This window comes from Dermacentor albipictus, chromosome 5, assembly GCF_038994185.2.
Source record: "Dermacentor albipictus isolate Rhodes 1998 colony chromosome 5, USDA_Dalb.pri_finalv2, whole genome shotgun sequence".
NCBI lineage: Eukaryota > Metazoa > Arthropoda > Arachnida > Ixodida > Ixodidae > Dermacentor > Dermacentor albipictus.
Window position 1 is genome coordinate 74902452 of NC_091825.1, and position 22034 is coordinate 74924485.

At 45.0% G+C, this 22034-nt stretch overlaps 1 protein-coding gene across 1 annotated transcript; it reads right to left on the bottom strand.

The window, feature by feature from the left end:
• Positions 1 to 561: 561 nt before the first annotated feature.
• On the bottom strand, positions 562 to 11010 carry LOC135899741 (uncharacterized). Its single transcript, XM_070539649.1, has 5 exons — positions 10894 to 11010; positions 3420 to 3571; positions 3047 to 3114; positions 2394 to 2477; positions 562 to 701 (listed from the first exon to the last, which is right to left on the bottom strand). The coding sequence occupies exons 1-5, from the start codon at positions 11008 to 11010 to the stop codon at positions 565 to 567; spliced, it is 558 nt and encodes a 185-aa protein (XP_070395750.1). The 3' UTR covers positions 562 to 564.
• Positions 11011 to 22034: the final 11024 nt, after the last annotated feature.

Genomic DNA, 22034 nt, shown 5'->3' on the forward strand with positions numbered 1-22034 from the left:
CAGCTGACGCGAATGACGAGGGATGATCACACTTGCCCATGTAAACAAAGATGCCGCTCAAGGGTTCGAATCCATGCTTTTCTCATGATAACGTCACCCTTACGAATCGATGTTAAAACGCATAAAGACGTGCTTTAATGGTTCTTACAACGGCAAGTGGCATATTCTTCCGACAAGTGGCAAAACCAATGAATATGCAAGCAGAACACGTCAAAATCAATGGCTGAGAGACTACTCTAGGCGCGTAAGCACAGCTGAAGTTAGAGTGAAGGTTGGCCTGCATGTAGCTAAGGTTATTGCCTGGATAAGAAGGTGGCGCCGTGTTAGTGAGATAAAGAAATTGACCTTGCTTTCGACGACACACTGCGGGTGTCGTCGGCGAAACCAGGTACATGTTTGTGAAAGACTTACACAGCACTTCGCTATGATAACACTCCTTCGAAAAAAATTTTTTGCGGCAGCATGTTGACTGCAATTCTTTATTTAGAAGAATAAATTTATAAGAGGTATTTACGCGCCGCTAACAACAGTACCCGGACACAGCGGCTTTGTTCTCTTCGCCCTTCAAAGGTCGTCCACGTCATTCTGGCAGAGCTCTTTCGAATACTCTTCCTTGGAGACGTCACAAATATCTTCGAGCTGATCCAAGCAATGCTGAGGAATGTTGTCTTTCACTTCCTTCGAAACCCATAGCTGGCATTCTGGTTAGAAAACAAGGAATGGTAACAATAAGCAGTGCTCACTCCCGTCAAGCCGGCTACACTGGTTGGTATTCCCAAGTGTTCGGTATTAGCAAAAACACCAAATTAAACATCCACGATAATAAGCAAACAACTAAGAACGATGCACACTGAATATTTATATTTTTTTCAGCGCATCTAGGTTGTGTATCACTGCCTTGTAAGCCCCAACTTGAATCAAGCACACTCCCATATGCCTATAAGCAACACTTAGCGCAAGGCCTAGAATCTTGTTTCTCGTTCCCTGTGCGGAATTTCTGTTTTTGATGTTCGTAAAATGCCCTCGCTTGGTTATTTTTTACTTTATTTCGCAGAAGAAATAACGCCGCTCAAGTAAAAATTGCACTCAATGTGAAATAGAACTTAAGAACACTGAAAGGTTTCAGTTTCTGTGTTCTAAAAAGAAACACATTCCTTGCTTCAATACTTCTACTGTATTGAAGTCAGTTGTCGTTGTTCAGGTAAGTGTTTGTTTGTGTACTTTGTGCGTGTATGTGTGCGTGCGTGCGTGTGTGTGTGGAGGGGGGGGGGTGTTATCAGAACGAGTTCCATTAGTCTAAAATGGAAATGCTGCACAAAGAAGAACTGATATTCTTTTACATGCTCAGATCGTATGTATTATAACATTTATTTATTATTTGGCATTTTTTCGTATTTGTGAAAGGCCGTCATGGTCTTGCCCAGCGGGTTCTAGCGCCCGCTTGAAATAGGCTCCGTAGTCTCCTAAAGATATTCTGTAATGCTCTCGTTGACACGGAAAAGATCACAGCTTTAGTAGTGTATAGAGCTTTGTACAAAAACGTTTAGTAGAGCTCTAACAAACTTGTAGAAGCGTGTGACGTATGATGTGTCACTGCAGTAGTAAGCCTTTTATGTCGCTTTATAGCATGGAAGGATTTCCTCTTCTAGAACTGCCGGGCCATTCTCAATTAAGAACGGGCTCGTTTACTGCTATGTGGCATTATGATGCCTGATCTAGGTTAAGTCCCGCAAATATCTTGTTGGCGGCTGGTTCCCCTTTACAACTTTACGAATTTAGATGTTTCCTCACATTCACATTAAACGCAATTAAAATCACCGCTCAAACATCTTGTTGCAGCTGCAAATATTCTCTTTCCGACAAAAAAAAAGAAAAACGAAAACACACTCAAATACACTGTTACAATTCCAGTCATTCGCAGGAAAGGCTTGACGCATTCTGGAAAGAGATACTGCATGCACACTGCGATTCACATTGCAAGATATTATTGCAAAATTGTAGCCAAATTTCTGTGCCTTCGATGGCTCAGCTGTCTTGCGGCGTAGCTTTCTCAGGCCTATCTTCAAGCTATTCAAGCCTTGCAGTGTGCTCGCTACCACAGGGGCTGTTTGGGTAATGGCGACTTTAATGCGAGCTATAGCAGTCTTTTAGTGTGGGCGTGAATTACATCATGCTAAGGCCATCTTAAATAGCCATGAGAGCCCAAAACTCCTTCGTGTAAATGTGTGTTCTTTGCCCGAAAGAGCCATTCCAGCAGCAGTGACAAACTAGACGCGTGCGTCAGGCAGAAATGTCAGGCTGTAATGAAACGGGATCAATGCTTTAGCAGTGGGAAACTAAATCGCAAGAACAGACATTTAGTGAACGCCTATGTATGAATAAATTTTTCTTACGATCTCCATCGTAGGGAATCTCCACAATGACGCAGTCTTTATAGTCTGTATACACAAAATGGGCAACCATGGTGTGTTCCGTGTCTGCAAGAAATACGCATGCAAGCAACCACAGTCACGTTAAGCTACAGCATTAGAGCTCTACTCTAGTATTTTAGAAAAATTTCAGGTGGAGCCCATCTGACGACGAATGTTGAATGCACTTCAGTGAGCATTGAAGAAATCTAGAGACGCGTTCACAACCACCGAAACGCGTCATGCATAAGGGGTGTATGCAGGGGGGCACCTCTCTTGCACTCGTCACTAACCCCGCTGCGCCATCTCGCGACACGGCCCAGAAGTGCTCGCAGGGCACTTGCACACACATTGGATGTATATGTAGCAGGTTCGATTCCGCCCCTCGCCGGTAAACCTTTGCCGGATTTTTTGTCACTAAAGATTGGCACATGTCCGGTGACCCAAGTTGGCGTCAAAATGATTTACTGAAGTTGTTACGTTTAAGAGGACCTAAGCGCTGAGAGTATACGTTAGAATGTTGCCACATTTTCCGACGCTATCGCTGATATTTTCAGTTAATATTTCTAGACGTCCACTAGCGCAGTGGAATGGTATTGCTTAAGAGAATAATTAGCAGCAAGCAGTGGCCAACTTACCATCATTCAAGGTAAAGACGACCCTGTCCGGTGCGTCGCCGGCGGATAAATGCAAAGCAACATTTTTTCTGCACAAAAGATGAAGTTCATATTAACCCTGAAGTAAAAAAAATGGTCAGTCCAACAGTAAATAGCCATACAGGAGCGGATGAGTGCCATGAATGAACTTTCTCCATATTCCAGCATATATTCACGTGTTCTAGCATTTCCGAAGTGGGGCTCACGAAGGCCTAGTCTTCTGAAGAAATGTGCCAGCTTAACGTCAGCATTGATATTACATCACCCACATGTCCGTTCATCTGTACATTTAGTAAACAGGCCATTTTCCCCAAATACAATAACCGCCAATAGCTTAAAATGAGAAAGAACTTACCTCTCACTGCCGTTATGGCCTTTGAACATCCAGACGTACGTGGCTTTTTTAGCATTCATGTCCAACTCAGTTCGCTTGTTCGTCAGGCACTGAAATTCCGGATCCTCGCCTGAACTGTACACTAGCACAACGTAAGGGAACTTGTCGAACAGCTGCAAAAACACAGAGGCAGGAGTGGATAAGAGTGAGCAGACGTCCCGATTTAGGTGAGACAATTCCCGCTTATGCTGCCGGGGTGTGGCGGTCCCCCTTGAATACATGTAGGACAGTGCTTTGTCCCACTTCGACCTCTGCAGCTTCCAGTTGTCTCAAAAAATTTGGAGGTTGCGAAGCTTAAACTTTGCCTTTAAGAGAGGAACGTAATGGCATCCAAAGATCTCCGACTGCTTGTCATGGTTCATGGCGAGTGCAACTTATGTAACCATAACTTTTACTGGGAAACTGTGGAGGTGAACGCTATGCAAGAAGGCGAGCGTTACGGTAGAAACGCCACCTTTTGCGTGGGCCCCCATGCGGCGGAGGTGAGCGCCATTTCGTGGTGTTGCAAGCAATCGTGCGTGCTGCTCCGTAGCCTCCGAGATGTGCACGCGCTGGCGCGCGCTCACCTCAGACGCCATGTCCGGTCTATAAATGGTATAAACGCTGCAAAAGGGATATTTGTTTGACTTTCCGCTTAACAGAATTATGTTTCCGCCTATATTCAAATTACAATACCATGTTATTATGTTTATAGGTTCTGTTTAAGTTGTACTTTATCATTTTCCTGGCGTATATTACTTTAATAAATTCAATTACTCCGGTAACTTCTTTGGGCTACATGGAGGGCCTGCTTGGTTGGGAATGCGTGGTGCGAAATGAGTTTACCAGAAGCGACGGTCGACGCTGGACGCGAAGCGCTGACGCCGGATTGTCTGCGACACGGAGCCGTTGACGGCGTTAAAGACCTGCCCTGTGGAACCGAATTGGCCGTTAACTTATGATGATTTCTTCCCACGCTCTTTGAAACAGGGCGTTGACAAATAGCCACCTAGAGGGCTTCAGTTATACAAATGCGCTGTATACGTTTTTATTTCTAGCATTTTCGTATAGATCTCCAATATATTCTTTTCTACAATACTTCTCTCTCTACCTAGTACGGCTACCTATGCCTGTAATAAATGCGGTCGTATCAAGTAGCGATTGCGCTGGCCCTCACAGAACAGGAATGCGAAGTCGTGCTAAGTGACTCACAAACGGCAGTAAAGAATTATGCCAAAGGTCGAATTTCCAAGGAAGCCATGTCCATTCTGGCCAAAGCAGGCAGATCCAAAACCGCGAGCTCGAGTATCGTATGGTTCCCCGCGCACGTCACCACGGAAGGCGACGCGCTCCCGAACCTAAACGAGACGGCGCACCGGACGGCGCGAGACATGATCCACCGCGCCGAACAGGGCAACGCCTCTCGCACGATAGCGAGCGCTTCTCGAGCAGAACGGGACAGGCTCACAAGATACGACATCACCAGTGCATATTTGAACGCCAGAAGGACATACCCCCCTCCGAGTCCCAAATTGAACAGGAGGCAGGCCATCGCCTGGCGACAACTCCAGACAAACACGTTCCCTAATCCATTCCGCCTCAAACGCATCTTCCCAGATAAGCATCAGGACAACACGTGCAAATTGTGCCAGGAAGGACCACCAACACTCAAACACATGCTGTGGGAGTGCAATGTAGTTATAGGAGGGGTGGCAGTTACTCCGGAGACCCTGTCGTCGAGGTGGGCCGCCGCTCTGCGCAGCTCAGACCTCGGAATCCATACGTGGGCAGTCCAGCAAGCCCGTGAGGCGGCATTGAGGCAGGGCCTTGACGTTCCTCCGTGGGAGACCTGAGCCCGGGTCGCGTTAAACCTTGCCGGACGTACAAGAAAGTTGTATCCATCCACCCATCCATCCATCCATATCAATCTCTTCCCTACTTTTATTTTATTCCACGCATATTGTAAACTTATCTTGCCTATCTCCAGTGCTGACCGGTTGGTGCTTCCATTCACTTTAACTTCAAGCGCTTCTGGAAGGTGCACTGGATTGCCCCCATCGTTTGCCGCTGGGTGTACACGCCGCCCCCCTCCCCCCTCTTCCTGCGAGTCTCCGGTTGTCGAAGCGCCGGCTCGAACTTAATTCCTTTCTCCGCTCCTCCTCCTCCCTGTGCGGTGGCAATCAGAGAGCCAGATCGGTGGCGGCGGATCTGTATATGTGCACCGCCCGAGCCGAAATTGCCGCTGCCGTTCGCCCTGTGCGGCGGCAATCAGAGAGCCAGATCGGTGGCGGCGGATTGCTGCGCTCAAATTTCGCATTAGGAAGTAACGTAATCGTCGGTAATTTTTTTTATTCTTGTTACCTTCTTTTTCTAACCTCGCAGCCCATGCCACGAGTCCCCTGACTCACGCGCTGGAGCGCGCCTTATGTAAATGGCGGCCGAGGAAGATGACAAATAAGGCTAGACAAATGTTTGCTCCGGTATGTATATGTCCTTAGCCGACCAGCTCGAGCTTCAAAGAGCAAGATACTGCCAATTGTGTGATTGCACAGATGATCTCTTCTAATTGCTCTCTCCCCATTCTTTTGAATGTCTATGCTTTTCCTGTTTCCATTCTTTGCGTCCAATTCGCATGTCTCGGATTCTCTCGCTTTGTTCCTAATGACTCTTGATTGCCTATTTACACTTTCAAATACCCTGTAGTAGGCTGCCAACATCCTTGAACTCTTCCTGCAGTCTATGCCCACCCTTTTCAGGCACAGACACTTGCGCACTTTGGCTGTCCATGGATTTTGATCCATGAGTCTGTATTTTTCTTCCAAAATAATTTTGTTCTGCACTCCTCGGACTTCGAGAGAGGCTCGTCTCATGTCCTGTTACACTGCCTCATTTGTGGTTTTGCCGTGGGCTCCCAAAACCAACCGGCCTACCAATCATTGGCTAATTTCCAACGCAGCCAAGGTATCCATTTTGAAGCACAAATTGCGAACGTTAGCGCTGGCGCAATCACTCCTTTCCTGATACCACGTGCCACCTGATATTGTGGCCCCAAATGTTCTATGTTTCAAATATTGCTGTTTTCCGCTTCTCTTTTATTTTCAGATTACCTTAATGGCTACTTGAGCAAGTCATTACCTCGTTTATGTATGTACGCCGAGGTATCCATATTGCTTAATGAGGACAATGACTTGCTTTTGAATTGACGCCGCGTAATTGTTCTTATCCTCACTAAAGATAGAAATTCCCGACTTCTATGTGCTAAACTTAAGGTATATATTGGTCCCTGCGTTGCCACAGGCATACTTAGGTCTCTGTAAATATCTTGCATTGTCTGCTAGTAGCACTATGTCATCCGCATACATCAGTCCTGTGACTTTCTTATGGACCATTTGTCCGCTACGCACGTAGGATAAATCAAACCCTCCTATTTTAATGGTTTGTAACCATTATTTTATGTCATTAACATAAACTGTGATGCTGAATTTCCACCACTTATTAAATTCTTCGTTTTCCCATACAACTTGTATTCGGTTGTTTCTATATATATATCTCAGCACCTATGCGTTCGTGCTTGAGAATATTCCATAACAACTGGCCAGTCTACGTTGTCGTAGGCTCCTTTAATAGCTAGAAATACTAGCTATACAGCTATGTTCTCAGCTGCTGAAATATCCATGGACTTACTTAGTACAAACACATTATCCTTTAAGCGTCTGCCTGGTTGGAACACATTCTGTAGTTCCTCCAGTAGACGATTTAGCTCCACCCACTTCGACAGTACTAGTTTTCTGGATTGCATTGCCATTCTATGGTATATCACACTGACGTTATCGTGACTGGCCTGTACAAGCTCGTCTTATTCTTATCACCTTTGCCTTTGCAGACGAGCTTCATCTTGCTTTCACGCCATCCAACCCGAATTTTCTTCGTTCTTATCACTGGCTCTATGGCATTAATCAACAATGCCTTGCTCTTTAGACCGACATATCTGATTAACTATATGAGGAATTCATAAGGTCCTGCGGCCATGGTATTAGGAACATTTTCTTGTGGTTTTCTTACAGCAAGCGTGTTTTATGGTCATTTTTCTATCTTTCGGAATTCTCTATTGTTGCTGGATCTGAGTCTAAACTACGCTTTCTTTCTCACCGATGTTATCCCTGATGTACCGCAGCACATCTCTGATGAACATCTTTGATGTACAGCAGCACGCCGTTTGCTTCGAAGTTACCGTCTTCATCCGTCATAGCCGTTTGCGAAATTTAGTTGCAGCTTCGAGTGCCCTTGCATGGTTCCAGAATATCTTCGGTGCGCCTTTCTCTCTTTTGGGAATGTTGTGCCCCCAAAGTTAACTTTTGCATTGAATATTCCTTTGCACGGGCTCACTCTCCACCCTTTTCTTTTCTCGGTATTTTTTTCACGTAAGCATCACCACTGCTATGTGTAATCCTAACTTTTGGGCTTCTCAGTGATTCCTTGACGTCTGCTTATTTTCTTCTATAGCTTGCTTTATTTTTTTGTTCCGCCGCTTACGTGGATTCCACTTTCCAATCCAACACTCTTTCTTTTTTTTGCCGTGTCTTTCTTATCTCCTGCTGCAATGCCTACCAGTTCTTTATGTTCCAAGACTAGAAGGAAGCGCTTCCATTTCTTATCTGTGTTTTTTTTTTGCAATCTCTGTTATTAGCTTTGGGAGAGAGCCTTGGCCAGCTCCGGCCTCGAGGATCAGCAACGGATGATTGCGAGAGCCCAGTGTTAACGCAAAAAAAAAGTTTTTTTGAGATAACCTCTGAACTGATTTTAATGAAATGTGTTGAATTTCAGAGAGAAAGTACAATTCTAGTGACTGTTGGAAGTGGAATATCGATTTAGGGTCTTACTTTGTTAAAAAGATTTGAAATAATTCGAAGGCTTGGAAAAAACAGAAGCACGAAGTTTACAAATTAATAGCTCTACATAAAGACGAGATATCGCCGTTCTGTAAACGACATCCCCTAGATCATTGAAAGCAGACAAATTTCACTTGTCGTTTTGTATCTTACGTGAATTTGTTACGTTGTGTGCAAGGGTTCTGCAAGAACTGTATTTCCATATTACTAAATATATTAAGCTTTGTGTGTAATACAGCAACTTTGTACAATATATATATACTATTAGATGAAGTTCAGAAAATAGTAATATTTCTTTTTCATTGCCGTGTTACAGAGTTGTAATTTTGGGAGTTTAGTTTTCTCAAAATCTTCGATTTTTGCCATTTTTTAATAAAATATTGACGACTTAAATTGAAAATTCAAAGCCAACCATCACTAGATTTTAAGTTTTTCTTTTAAGTTCAACAAACCTCGTCAAATTTTGTGCAGTGGTTGCCAAGAAAAACAATTTCTCCTTTTACATGTATTTAGATAGGAGCACCCGAGTTAAAGCTTCCTCTTAAGCAACGACCAACTTTCTCGGGCACGGGACTTAATTAAGAACCAATATTTCTTAGGTGTTGAAAGAATACAATGTGGGATTCTCAAGATGAAGTATATCGTACAAAGCCCAATGCACCTGTACACAGCTGATAAATATAAAAGCTCTAGAAATATTTGCATTATGTATGCAGATAACGCTGCGCCCCCTCCGGCACGCTCAACACTAGAATCTTATTACCCAGTCATCTAGTCACGCAGTCATCTGCTAAATGTCTAATTTTAAATTGACTTAAGGAAGAAAGGCAAATCCACCCTACCACATAAATGTAGGGCTATTCAGTAAGAAAGAAAGCACCACTCCAACGGTTCTTCCTTGAAATACGCAGACGTACATATAAGTGGTGTTTATTATTTATGCGGAACCTTTCCTTTTAAAGAAGACTGCCCCACCGAGGACCCTGCCGTTTTTTGCAGATAAGCAACGCAGCTATGCGGACATTAGAAAGAACGAAGTCTGAACAACAGTTTACATAATGTTTCCTGACTGACTTCTTATTTATTCAGTTTAGGCCACATGTTGCAATTTCGAAAGTGAAGCCGACGGGTAGGGAAGTCATATAGGCTTAACGGAAATGCTATTGCTAGCACAACTTCTAGCAATGCGGCCTATATCATTAGATATTCAGTGAAATTCTGATGTGATTTTTTTTCCATCTGGCTGCTAACGCATGGCTATCACTGATTTGAATAGCAAACTGCTTATATTCTCACGTTCTATTGGCGATGAACAACCAGACGGTGCGAAATTTGTGAGCCCTAATATAACTTCTTTTTATTAGCCCAAGAATCCAAATGACGCCTCAAAGAACAGCGATGACGTCTAGCGCCCCCTCCCTCCTCCCCAGTTGGCGGTAATCTAAAATTAATTCAATATTTGGGTTTCACGTCAACAAACCATTATCCGACTATGAGGCACGTCCGAGCGAGGGACTCCGGAATGCTTTGACCACCGTGGTTTCTTTGCCCGCCACTCGATGCACGGCACACGGGCGATCTGGCATCCCACCCCCACTGAAATCCGGCCGCAGAGGCCCGCATTGAATACTCGGCCTCAGAGTCAGCAGCTCGACGCCATGCAGCCACTAGATTATTGGCGCGGGTGTCGAACGTTTATTCCACGCACCAAGTGCATCGGCTACTTATGCAGGGATCATGGTGCGTGCATTAAAGCGTAATCGCGGGCGCTCGCGTACGTTCCACAAAGGACACAACTATTCGCCTCGCACGCCTAGTTGGATTAGGCAAGGTTACTTCCCTCAAGGGTCGGCGACAACAATCTACAAGGTTCCTACGCATGAAGGCGCATCCCGCGCCGAGCAATACCCTTGTAGCAGTTGTTGGCCGAAAAAAAAAGCTGTCCCTGGAAAAAGATAAACAAAGGACGCGTGTCCAAAGTTTTGCGACGAGTCTTAGTCGGACTTTCGCCGTTTAGGTCTACCGCAATTCTTGCGCATTACACAAATAAAATGTGTCTTCTCGGCTAAACCATTGCGCAAAGAAAACCAGTTATAAATTAAGTTGTTGCTCCAGTAATTAGTTTTCATAAAACGTCCCTGGACCAGTCCAGGACAAAGTTATTGGAGCGCTGAGGCATTTGGTTTTATATTTCTAGGGTTTCCATCTAGAGAGTTCTGCTATACTTAGGATTACTGTTATGTAGACATTATTCACTACACGTCAGGTTCAGTTTTGCAATCCTTTATGCCCTAAACCCAAAAAATTCAAATATGTGTAGCACATTTATGAGAATTATCTAATGTATCTTAGACCTTTTTCTTGCTGTCAATGTGTACCGAGCCGCATAGCCTAAACACAAAGAACCGGCAGGGTCCTAGGTATGACAGTTTCTATAAATGAAAGTTTTACAACAAGAAAATAAAAGCACCTTGTATATCTTATCTTATATTTCCGCGTTTACCCCGAAGAACATTTCAACGTTGCAGAAACATGGAAGCAGCGCTTGTTCTCTCCAAACAACTCACCTCGAACGTGTCAGTCAAGTTACGCTGAAGCTTGTGCTGGGCGTTCGACGAGGCCGGGAAATAAACGAACGCCGCATGAGCAATGGCGACGGCAAAAGCAACGTACAGAGGCCGCATGGTGATGTTTTGCCAGGACTGTATATGGGCTCGAGATGTTTTGCGGGCTCATTTTTATACATACGTGAGCACAAATGTCGTACGTGCGAATGAAGAACATCTGTATTGCAATTTTTAGTGTATTATGTTTCTGGTTCACCTTCCAAAACGAGCATATTTTTTTTTCCTTTGCTACAAATAAGGCTAGAATTCTATGCCACAATTTAGCAAGGGTATTGAACCGTGCGTTCTGAAATTATCTCTTTAATTGGACGATGCAGATGTTGAAGTAGGTTGATCGTCCATGTTGCTCAATCACCTAGTAGTAACGCTATACCATGGCAGCTGCGGGAATGAGTGACATGTAATTATGTCAAGCGAACATCTACGACATAGCCCCTCGATTTATAAAATAACACAGATAGGATATCTGACGTTCATTTTCATTGGCTGAGTGTGACAAACTAATATTTCACTGTCACGTTAAGAAAAAAAATTATAGTCGGCTTACGTCTCTCTGAAACACATTTTCACATGTGGTGCACGGTGCCTCTCGGTTTATGAAATAACAGAGGCTGAATATGATGTCTCATGTTCATTTTCATGGCTAAGTGTTCCAGGCTAATATTTCAGTGTCACATTAAGTAACAAAAAATATAGTCGGCTTACGTCTCTCTGAAACAAATTTGCACGTACGGTGCGGAAGAACTGGTAATGAAATTTTGAACCACAGAATAAGCCTTGATAAATCTAGCATACATGAGGATGTCAAGCAGAACGCATTGAATATGAAGATTATAACGTGGAGACATCTCTTCCAAGTCAAGCAGCAAAAGCATGACGTAGTGTAAAATTGCTGTTGATGCACTATCTTGCTGTGCACAGTAGCGTACAGCAATATAGTGCATCAACAGTAAAAGCACTCATGCAAGTAATAATATTTAAAATGTGTAGCATACATCTTGAAACACCTATAACTGGAATTTCGCTGCAATTTTAATAGCATGTGCAATATGTTTCAGCAAAATGAATGCGAAAGTAGGCGGTTGGGTGTTTTTACTCGGCGTCAGTATGTTGTATGTAACGGATTCTCTTGTTTTATTGTTTTTGACAATGTCAATCACCACGCTTAACTTTCAAGTGTCTGGATAAATGCTTTTCAAGCTTTTCGAAACATGAAATAGCTTATGCTGTCATGTTTGATGTTCCTGTAATGAGTTTTCACATAGAGTCGACATTCTGCAAACATGACAAAACTCACTAAACAAATGAACATTTATAATCTGCTCTGGAGCTGTACACTTTCCGTGATTCTGAAAATGCAGTAAATCTGGTGAAAGGAAGTTTTCAATCAGCGGGATAAAGTGGCGACTAAAATGGTTAAATTCACTATCAGCTTTCACCTTCGTGGTACAGTTATCCCCACTGGGAATGTCTTCAAATAGCACGTAAAATTGGTTTTGCCGCCTCAAAGGTTATCTGAAACACAGTAGTAGTCTAATAGACCGAGGTATAATTCATGGTTACGACTTCACTGGTCACCTTCTACAATCTGTGACGATAAAGTGGAATCAAAGAGCATGAAAATAAACTCGACGTCTCAGAAAGGAAGGGAAGCGTCAGAAAATATTTCTGCATTAGAAGTTTCTACGAACAAGGCAAAGGAGATCGCGAGGATGGGAGAATTGCGGCTTACAACAAAATTAAGCGACATCAGGATTTGGAAGCCCGGAATGTGCACCTTATTGACGCCCCGATTGCCCCTCCTTTGCATCAGAAGTGCAGTTGTTGACACACGTTTTCTTCGGCATCATAACAAGGAACGCTTCGCTCAGCGACACCCTGCTTACTGTACTCGTAACAGCAAGCACTTCAGTATAAGACACTTTCCCTCTCAAAGATAACATTTTTGACGTTTCGAAGCGTACTCACCATTGCCATTTGTTGGGCGTGTTAGTAAACTGACTTGCAAAGCATATTTAGCGCCATCGAGCAATAACAGAAGGCAGACGACCCCACAATGAGCGTCCTACACAGCAGAATTCCTGCTGAACGTAATTTTAGAACGTATTTTTTTTTCTAAGTACGGTAAATACGCCTGATCCTGTGTGAGTGAATATTAATTCCAAGGAAAACTGAATGTTGCGAAGAACAGGTAACATTCGGGCGTACGTTATTTTCGACGATATGTAGCGAAGGTAGATATCATTTATAGGGGCGTTGGGGTATTGACAATAGTTAAATATATATTTTGGTGCATAAATCCGAAAATTCCCCTTCAATGAGAGATATATGCCTATATTCACCCTGCTTATCTAAACTCACAAAAATACTCGATTAAGATCACCTGGATGAAACAAAGCCACAAAATAATTCGGCTCCCTTCCACTCTGTGAAAAAGCATGAGCTGCGAAGCTGTGAATCTGGGCTGCTTACTGATGAACTGCACCTCCACCGTGGGTCGGTTCCGTATTCCACGATCTTCGGGATCGACCAACGCATGGGGAGTGCTTAACGCCTGCTTCGCCTCCGCCGCTGGTCGACCCGACATTGAACTACTTCAGGGTCGGCCCACGTATGGGGAGTGCTTAACTTCTGCTTCACATCCGCCGCGGGTCAGCCAGCCCGGCGTTGCACTAACTTCTGTATCGGCACAGGTATGGAGAGTGCTTAACGCCTGCTTCACCTCCGCTGTTGGTGGGCCCGGTATTGCACTATCTTCGGGATTGGCCCGCGTATAAAAAATAGTTCGTCTATGTCCACAGAGACTACATCCGCCAGAACCTAGCTATAAACAGCTTCGCTGTAAAAAAATTTGGCTGGTGCGCTTGGTATATCTCTTGAGGCAGCTTGTATTTCTGTAATACCAAGCTAAATTATAGCCACGGCATCGATGTGACATAACATGCAGTGATCTCGTAGTATGTAGTTTTACAGAATGCAGCAGCCGAAACTGAGCTGCTCCGATCCGCCCCATGTCATGGGCATTGCATTATTACACACTGCAAGCGGTAAAAAAGCGGAATAAAATTCGTGCACTGGAATTTACTTTCATTGGGGAGCCGCTAATCAAAAAGAAAGCGAAAACGTCAGGCAGTATATAGCATAGTATTATTGACGCATAAAATCAAATCAGAGGCGACATTTATAGTGGGCGAAATAGTGCGTTTATATTTACTGCAGCTGCTGTGAAAAGTCGTTTCACCAAAAGGCTGACCCCCCACTCTCCGTTCCCGCTCAAGCTTGACCACCGCCCGCCACTCCTGGCATTGAAAAATATTGCTGGCCCTCCCGCAATCGAGAGTATATGTACGCCTGAAATGGCAACCGGCAAGCCAGATTGGTTGGAGGTGATACTAGCCACAATCTTAACATGGGTGTAGTGCATGTTCACAACGTCACACTCCACCATACCGGACCGCCCCAAGCCATACTGTGAACTGGTCCACATGGACGCGGCTCAGGTAGAAGAAGAATGAATTTAATTGTACGGTTTTACGCGCCAAAACCCCGAGTTGATTATGAGGCGCGCCATAGTGCGTGACTCTGGATTAATTGTGACCACCAAGGGATCTTAAACGTAACCCCAATCCACGGGCCACGGGCGTTTTTTGCATTTCGCCTCCATCGAAATGTGACCGCCGCAGCTGGGATCTGATCCCGCGACTTCGTGCTTGGCAGCGGAACACCATAACCACTAAGCCACAGCGGCGGGAAGAAGCGCTTAATTAAGGAGGACGAAAAACACGTGCCGCGGCACGCACGAACCGCTAGCATTCAAAATAGAACAGGCAACAGTGTATCAGCGCCAAAAGATGACAATGAAATGTATGGTTCCCTGTATCCGGGGGCCTCTTGAAGGTGGCTTTCGGAAAAGATAAATAAACCTTCGGTGTACAAGAAGTCACAGCTTGAGTGATATCGGGAACATTACAACGAACTCGGAAGCAATATTTTTCTAACTTGCTTGGGCAGTAACTAGCGTATGTATTGCTGTCCTGTACAAAGGGTTGGGAGCCAGAGTCACCATTTTCTCAAGTTTTCGCTTCTTTCCCGGTTGGTCTCATAACTTGCCCGGATGTTTTTGTTTGAGTGGCCGGACAACAGGTCTGGTTTTTGGCTCAAGGTCACCCAAAGGTCACCGACAACGGCAGCTAAAAGCATTTCATGCTTAAAGATTTCACCCAAGCCATCGGCGATGAGTGTTAATGTAAGCGAAAAGCCGAACGCTTCTGGAAAGCCAATTCTTTTATTAGCAGAGAGATTTTCTTAAAGGTTGGTTATTTTGCAATGCATACAGAAAAGCGTCATTTTTCACTGCAGTATTGCGTATCGCGGCCTACGAAATACTTGCGCCGCAGCCACAAATCCCAGAGCCTGCATGGGGATAAATCCTTGTGACATTTGTCGTGAGCGACCTTTGCAGGATGGCGCAGCAGTGGCTAGCGTATCCGGCTACAAATTTCACGTTGACACAGGAGCATCGGTTCGTATCAAAGCGGCGGTAACGGTAGAGCTTCGAGTGCATGTGCTAGCACGTACTTTGCTATCCTTCCGTGCATTCCGCCCAAGTTCACACGTAACCTACTCTGTTGAAGTAATGAAAATTCTAAATATTACATGTTCTTCTATTTGCGAGTCTGTGTGCTTCGATAATAACTATGAGCCGGCTATAATAGCAGGTATATTATCGGGATGTATTGACTCCTTACGCAAAAAAAAAATTACGGGAGAACACTGTGGCTCAAAATATGCGCCTATTGGCTGGGCGTGGTTGATAGCGGCGCGACGGCCAATGCGATGGTGGTGGTGGGCATAGCTTTTCGTTCCGACCCATGGCAAGGATGACGATGAAGAACTGGCCTCGCGACAACACGATGATCACTACTGCCAGCGTCGACCACGCTGTAAAGAACGGGCGCACCAATAGAGAAACAGACAGGAGCTAAGCGAGCTATTTATTGCCTTACTTGCAATATGTGGGCCGGTAATATTCAGGCATGGCTGAAGAACTGAACCTTCTTCAAACCATCAAAAGTGAGCTTTACAGAGTTGGGTAGGTAATTCAGTATTCTGGAGGAATGAAATTATTACTTTCTAAAGAATATTGGTCCACCTCGCCGACTGCCGATTGTCAGATTTTGCCAGTTTGAGGAACCGTCGGGTAAAAAAAAGTCATGACAGTGGCTTGCAAGGAGAGCTGGTACACAACTTTTGAGCACGTTAATGCCGGCCAATATTATATAAACCAGATAAAAATATAATGCAATTGTATATGCCAATCTAAGCAATAGATAAATCATAGGCCGGAAAGCATGGCCACGAATTTGCAGCGATGCCTTTTGCCGATGCTAAAGTTTTTTGTTTTTTTCAGCACTGCTCGCGTACGTAACAGGCCGCGTTCAACGCTCTGCCTTGGGCGGAGCCTCTCTTGACCACTCACCAACGCGAAAAGTGCCGAAACGAATTATCAACGGGATAAAGGCGCCCCAACAAGATCGCGTCTCAGTGTAAAAAACCTCAGAGCGCGGCTTTAGGCCCTGCAACCGCTTCGCTACTATATGTATTTTTTTAACTATTACTTTCCACCTTCTTCCTTTCTCCGCGCTCGGCTACCTATTTCTCTCCCTTCTTTTACGCCCCACTTCCCTTTCCTCGTGCAGTGATGTTGAGGTGACCTCGCCTGAGAGTCAGTTACGGCGCTGCACTTATCTCTTCCCCCTTCCTAATAATCACTCACACACACACTAAGTGTAAGCGAGTTCTGACACCCTTAGGAAGTGCTATGAGTATGATAATTCGGTATCGACGCCCTGGCCATACGGCGTCTATGGGACTCCCAATAAAACTTCGGTTGGGGCTAGCTAATACATCGTATTATAAAGTAAAAGATCCAGCGCAAGTTTACCCAGAACACGCCACGAAAAAGAGGCGTGACAAGGCCCGCTATAACGTCAAATTATTCCAAACTTTCTATTCCAATTCTGCAATCAGCCCTCCGTGAGTGGTCAAAAACTTTTTTGGACCGTACCCGCTGCGCCTGTCTCTAACGCAACGTCACGAAAACCGCGATAGCTTCCCATCTGATATGACGTGCACATACTGATCACGCATGATTGGACCGAACAGAAAAAATAGTTAAATCTCATTCGACGCCTTTTTGCCATTAGCCCTCGGCTATTGGTCAAAAGTTTTTGAGCTGCGCCCACTTCATCTGCCTGTCCCAAGGCGTCACAAAACCGCGAAAACTCACCGAATCAAAGTGACGTGTACCGGTCAAAGATACGATAATATGCCAAACGGAACTTGTTTTTCTTTCTGAATAGCCGCAGGCTGCCCCATTCCAAAAGGACTAAAAGATGGCTGCCATCAATCGCTCATGCACTGGCTACTCGAACCTGCCGGAGGGCATGGGTTTATTTGCGTATAATGCAAGTTTGTGCGTGGCCATGTAAAGTTTTCGAGCACTTTCAGCACGTTTGCGACCACGCTCTGCCAACTATTTCTTGCTGAGTATTTGTTGTAGCGGAATTCTTAAGATTCCGTTGCACGCCGCCACGATTTTCGACCAGCCACCGCAAGCTACGTAAGGAAAAGCGGACCAATTGCAGACGCCGGCACCACCCTCTTCATCCAGTTATCTATTTTCAACGCGCTAGCTGGGCCCCAAGTCCTCTCCACTCCTCGCCTTCTGGCAGCCAATTACAAACGAAAAATTGGTTAATGTAGCCACTCTTGTTCGTTTCGAAAGCAATGTGACCACCTATAAACTAAGAGAGCGTTCGATCGGGCAGTTGATGCAAAGCTGCGGGTCACCGCCCGATGCTTGCGTCGGTGGTTACGCAACCTTGACGTGAGGAGATTGAAATAAAAACATATTGGAATAGTTTTACGTTATTGGGCCCAAGCACTCGCGTCAGTGCTGGTCTCGTCTCTTGTTTGTGGTTTGTCCTGGATGTTTACGCTAAATCTTTTGCCTCATAATAGAACTCCCAAGCAGACAGCATTTCATGGAGGCTCCGTGCACTATCACTATCACAGCCGTACAAACTGATAGCTTATCTCCTACATGTAGCTATAAAAAGGTGACGTTAGAAGAAAAAATTACGGAATACTGGTTTAAAAGATGGCGCAAGAAAGATGTCTATCGAGTGAGGTATATAGCAGGGTAACCTTTGTTTTGTAATCATTGGTAGTTGCACTTGAAAGAAAAAGAGTGGGACACCGAAGCAAGTTGCTTTGCTGGCTTTTACATACCGAGCAGGCCGCCGAACGCCAGTCTTCACCGCACAAAAACAACTCCGCAAAACAGCTTCGCCGTAGAACTTCAGACGCAGACGAATGTCTATGCATTATGCCAGACTAAAAATGACCAATTTCATAGAAACGACGCTCCTCAAGACCACATGGATCTGGTGTGACAGCGCTACAAGTCACTCTGTCTTCTTTATAGTTATTGTTTCTGATTTCATTTCGGTTGGTTAACATTCTCCCGATCAAAATAAAAGTGACAAGACTCCATCACATGAGCTGACAAACCTTTCAGCAAGGGCGAAAGCTCCACGCCAGCTGTTCTTTCTTAGGCGTACAAGGCCTGGCGACTGGAACTCAGCATTTAAGAACACAATGGTTTCAGTGTTGCAAAACAGTTGGAAATATTGCCCGTTCTCGAAACTCAACTCACTTCGAAGGCATCAGTAAAGTCGCGTTGCAGCTTCCGTGATGCTTTCGACAAGGCAGGGGAAAAAAGTAAACGTCGCCTGAACAATAGCGGCCGCAAAGGCAATGTGAAAGTGTCCCATAATGATGCTTAGTGCGACGTCCTTCCTTCTGAAGTGCCGGTCTATACCGAGTTATTACGTACGCGATCAAAACCTGACTCAAGGAGAAAAATTGTTTGCATTTCCAGGCGCTACTTTGTTTCGCCATTCTTTAGCTAAATATTCTATGAAGCATCTCTAACATTGGTATTTAGCCACAATTCAAGAAAGATGCTCTTTTTTTATTAGACGGTACGGGAGTCGCTTCTCTTTCGGCTTGTAATCCCACTCAAGCGTGTGTTGTGCTGAGCTTTGTGGCGGACGCTATTACTTTTTGGAAACAGTGACTTGAAATTAGGTTCTTCAAGTTGATAAAGGTCGTATATTTCACTCTATTCACAAAGAGGGAATGCGAAATCGGTTGTGTGACTTCTTAAGGCTATATATAGCGACTAACATTAACTCGCTTTCAAGTTCCTGCTTCTTGAAACTAATTAGCCCGTGATATCAACCACTTTCGAACATAATTCACTTGAGCTGACCAAACTAGAACAGACAGTTGACACCCGGCCGGGGTTATTGTTCGCGACATGTAAAAGCGTCAAATTTAATATCAAACGCCAACAAAAAAACTAATGTTCCTGAAATGCTTTATAATATAACTTCAACTCCATCAAAAAACATTCACGGCATTGGCTACTACAAAATTATTAAAAGAATAAACTAATCTCATAAGCGAAAGGGGAAGATAACTGGTAAATAATTTTGACAGCGTTGAGGGAAGTAAAACGTATAAGGGTTAGGATGAATCTCGCACACGCATGTGACAAGGCTTCACAGCGCATCACTGCGTGGCAGGAATGCAGCTTAAAATCTTAGACAATTGCTCTTCCGTTCTCCACGATTACAATTTTGAGTACAGAAAAAAATCAGCAGTTCTGCCCGAAAGTCGAAGCACCGATTATAATAGCAAATTAGTAGATAGCTGTACGAAGTAAAGATAGCAGTTTTATCGGACGTATGAACTTGTAATCATTAGCTTACTTACTAAATTAACAACGACAGAATGTGTAGGCGTAACTCAATGAGGACGTAGAAAGAAACAGATGCATAAATACAGCGCTGTCTTTGCCTGTCTGCTTCTTTCTACGTCCTTGTTCAGTCGCGCTTACCCATTCTATCAAGGACTCAGACCAACTAGCCCGTCAACGTGTTTTAACTAAATTACCCAGCACGGTGTCACGCGCGCACAGGTAAACATGAACACATCTCGCTCAATGACAGGGCAAACTGTCTGTAAAATTGCTGGATTTAGGAATCACGGCACCAGCCCCGAGCCAATTGACCTCCGTGCATCTGAGGCATCTGACAACAGGATCATCCTCGTCGATAGGCCGGCTGGAGGCGACATTATGCGCGACGGAACGGCTTCGTTGAAATCACCTGAAACACCAGAAAGATCAACAGCATTGATGCCATTTTCGGCACAAAGCAACGCGAAGTGGACCGGCACCTCAGGACGAAATTTGGGGTGAGTCTAATGGTATCTCGAAGCTCTACAGCTGCTCCTCCGAAGACTACAAGTGAAAGGAGTCGCTAACCCTAATCGCCGGAGCCTCGCCCGCAGCTGGGCAGGTCGACGCTTGAAGCTTCATGGACGAAGAGGCAACCATGGAACCGCATGATCAAAACGGTGAGGAAAAAGTAATTACTATTCCAACCGTGATACGCTGTGCTAAGCCCAAGATTGTCATTCTGCGGCTGGGGACTAAAATCAATTTAACAGAAGCAATGCCCTACCATGTGAGCGCTGCCATCACGGCAGCAGCTGGACTTACTACAGCCTTATCTCGGGACGTCAATACCTAAGTTAGACAGCTGCAGAACGTTGTAGTTACGGAAAGCCGGCGGGAATCTATGACGGAGAAGGTCGCCACACTCAAGACATTGCAGTTCGCTGGGGAACAACACGAAATAACAGCATACGTGGCGCATGAGACGGACAACGCAAGGGCTTAGTTAAAAGGTTCCCACTTCACTTCCCAGACGATGAACTGAAAACAGTCATGACGCTTGAAGATCGGGAACTTCTAGCAGTGACAAGACTGCGCCGATCAACCGTTATACTCATCACTGTCAAAGGACCAGCGCTACCCAAGAGAGCCCTACTTGGGAGATCAGTCCCCGAAATACAGCCGTTCCATTCCAAGGCGGTACAGTGCACAACATGCTTCACCATTCGTCATCGAGCCGACGTCTGCCTCAATGCGTGGAATGTTGTGCGGTGTGAACAATGCGGGCTTCAATTCCCAGCGGACCAAAGACCGTACAGAACACTGCACGAGTGCGAAATGAAGAGTGCGAACTGCAGCGGACCTCATGGGGCAAGACATCCCGATTCCAAAGAAAAAAGAAGCAGACCGCATGGCCAGATGGCGGCCGAAAAACGCAAGCAACACACGTTTAGGAAAGAAAACACCAGCAATCGACACCAGAAAGCATACCGCAATAAGCGACCACCGAAAAACGACACCAACTACCCAACGCTAAAGACACAGTATCGCTTCGACTCCCTAAGATAACCAACACCCTGAGAACGTGCTGAGGCGCTCCGAAGACTACGGCACCTACCTGTCCTCAGTATGCGACACCCACCCAAGGACACTACAGCACCAATGTACAACGCCAAGAACAAGGCAAACAAGAAACCTCAACAAGGCGGTGCACAATGCAAAGCAGCATGGAGGCCACGGGCAGAGCTAAGTCCGCCAGCTCGCACTCCTCAGGGTCGTACTAACGACGAAAGCAAAACTAACCCCCCTCATAACCCCACTCAGTAGCATGCACGAGAGGAATCATGGTCAGGAAAGCTGCATACAAGAACACAGCAAAACTCAACCCACGAAACAACCAAGGACAGCACGCTTGTCTACTTTCTGAAATAAAAAGCAGAAATTCGAAAATAACAAGTACATCTGAAAAAAGAAGATGTAGAACGCGATAGAATAGTAGCGGAAATGCAAAAATAACTCGTTGTCATTACACAACGACATGCCGCGCTAGCGCAAAGCATGGAAACGTTACAATGAACCTCTAGAAAACAACTTCCTGCAAGGGAGGAAGTGCACCCCTGTAAACAAGGACACTCTAGCAGTTATGGAGATTAATAACAGCAAACGTAACTCACGACACGAAACGGCAGTTACCATATGGCAAGGAAATTGCATAGGAATACGCCGCAAGAAGAATTCTCTAACACAATACCTAACACACACTGCGCAAAAG